Below are 1,320 nucleotides of genomic sequence, written 5' to 3' on the forward strand. Positions count from 1 at the left end.
GAATGGTAATTTATAATCAGTCACAAGAACGTCGAATCTGAATCACTTGAAAAAAACACGGGGGTGCTTAACTTTTTTCCAGGTGTATATTAAACATGCTAGCTTTCCATCTGAATATATTAATAAGTTATATTAAACATGCTAGCTTTCCATCTGAATATATTAATAAGTTATATTAAACATGCTAGCTTTCCATCTGAATATATTAATAAGTTATATTAAACATGCTAGTTTTACATCTGAATATATTAATAACATGCTAGTTTTCCATCTAAATATATTAATAACATGTTAGTTTTCCATCTAAATATATTAATAACATGTTAGTTTTCCATCTAAATATATTAATAACATGTTAGTTTTCCATCTAAATATATTAATAACATGTTAGTTTTCCATCTAAATATACTGATTAGCTATATTATTTATTGTTCACATTCAGTCAGAATGATACCACAAAATTAACTATGGTTAAACAGCTACATGTCTGATATTTAGTTTATATAAACTACATTATTTCACAGACACTGTGGATCCTATAGTTCTACAACTAACTTAAATATTTCTAATTAATCTACACATCACAGTTTTCACATCTGTTGTGTAGTATACAAATATATATATCATAAAGTTATCAATTTTGTACTGATATAAATCATCTACACAGTTACTTGCTTAGCAGTTTTATGTTATTTGTACTAGATCTCAGTTCCTCTTTAAATTATAACAAAAGATGAATTTTAAAGAGCAACATAACAGTTACTGAAAGACCAAAAGACCGATGAGAATTTTATAGCTTTTAAGAGTTTATAGCTACTTTACCTGTATCTTGCTGCATTCCTTCATGTGGCTGTCTTGAGGTATTGTGTTAGTAACAACAACTGCTTCAAAGCTAGCATTGTTGATTCTAGAGATGGCTGGCCCAGAAAAAATACCATGAGTAAGAATGGCATAAACTTTACTTGCTCCTGCTTCCAATAATCTAAAGGTAAGAAATACCATGAGTAAGAATGACATATACGTTACTTGCTCCTGCTTCCAATAAACTAAACATAAGAAATACCATGAGTAAGAATGACACAGACGTTACTTGCTCCTGCTTCCAATAAACTAAACGTAAGAAATACCATGAGTAAGAATGACAGACTTTACTTGCTCCTGCTTCCAATAAACTAAATATAAGAAATACCATGAGTAAGAATGACACAGACATTACTTGCTGCTGACTTCAATAATCTAAGGATAAGAAATACCATGAGTAAGAATGACAGACTTTACTTGCTCCTGCTTCCAATAATCTAAAGGTATAAAATACCATGA

At 29.7% G+C, this 1,320-nt stretch overlaps 1 protein-coding gene across 5 annotated transcripts in view; it reads right to left on the reverse strand.

Moving 5' to 3' along the window:
• The window catches only part of LOC106469810 (ribose-phosphate pyrophosphokinase 1), a 67,924-nt gene that overhangs the window by 26,999 nt on the left and 39,605 nt on the right, over positions 1-1,320 (reverse strand). For all 5 annotated transcript variants that reach the window (XM_022398369.1, XM_022398371.1, XM_022398372.1 and 2 more), the window contains exon 6: positions 823-982. In XM_022398369.1, the coding sequence (XP_022254077.1) occupies positions 823-982 (160 nt within the window). The remainder of the gene's footprint in view (positions 1-822; positions 983-1,320) is intronic.

This window comes from Limulus polyphemus, unplaced genomic scaffold, assembly GCF_000517525.1.
Source record: "Limulus polyphemus unplaced genomic scaffold, Limulus_polyphemus-2.1.2 Scaffold3666, whole genome shotgun sequence".
In the NCBI taxonomy this organism is placed as follows: domain Eukaryota; kingdom Metazoa; phylum Arthropoda; class Merostomata; order Xiphosura; family Limulidae; genus Limulus; species Limulus polyphemus.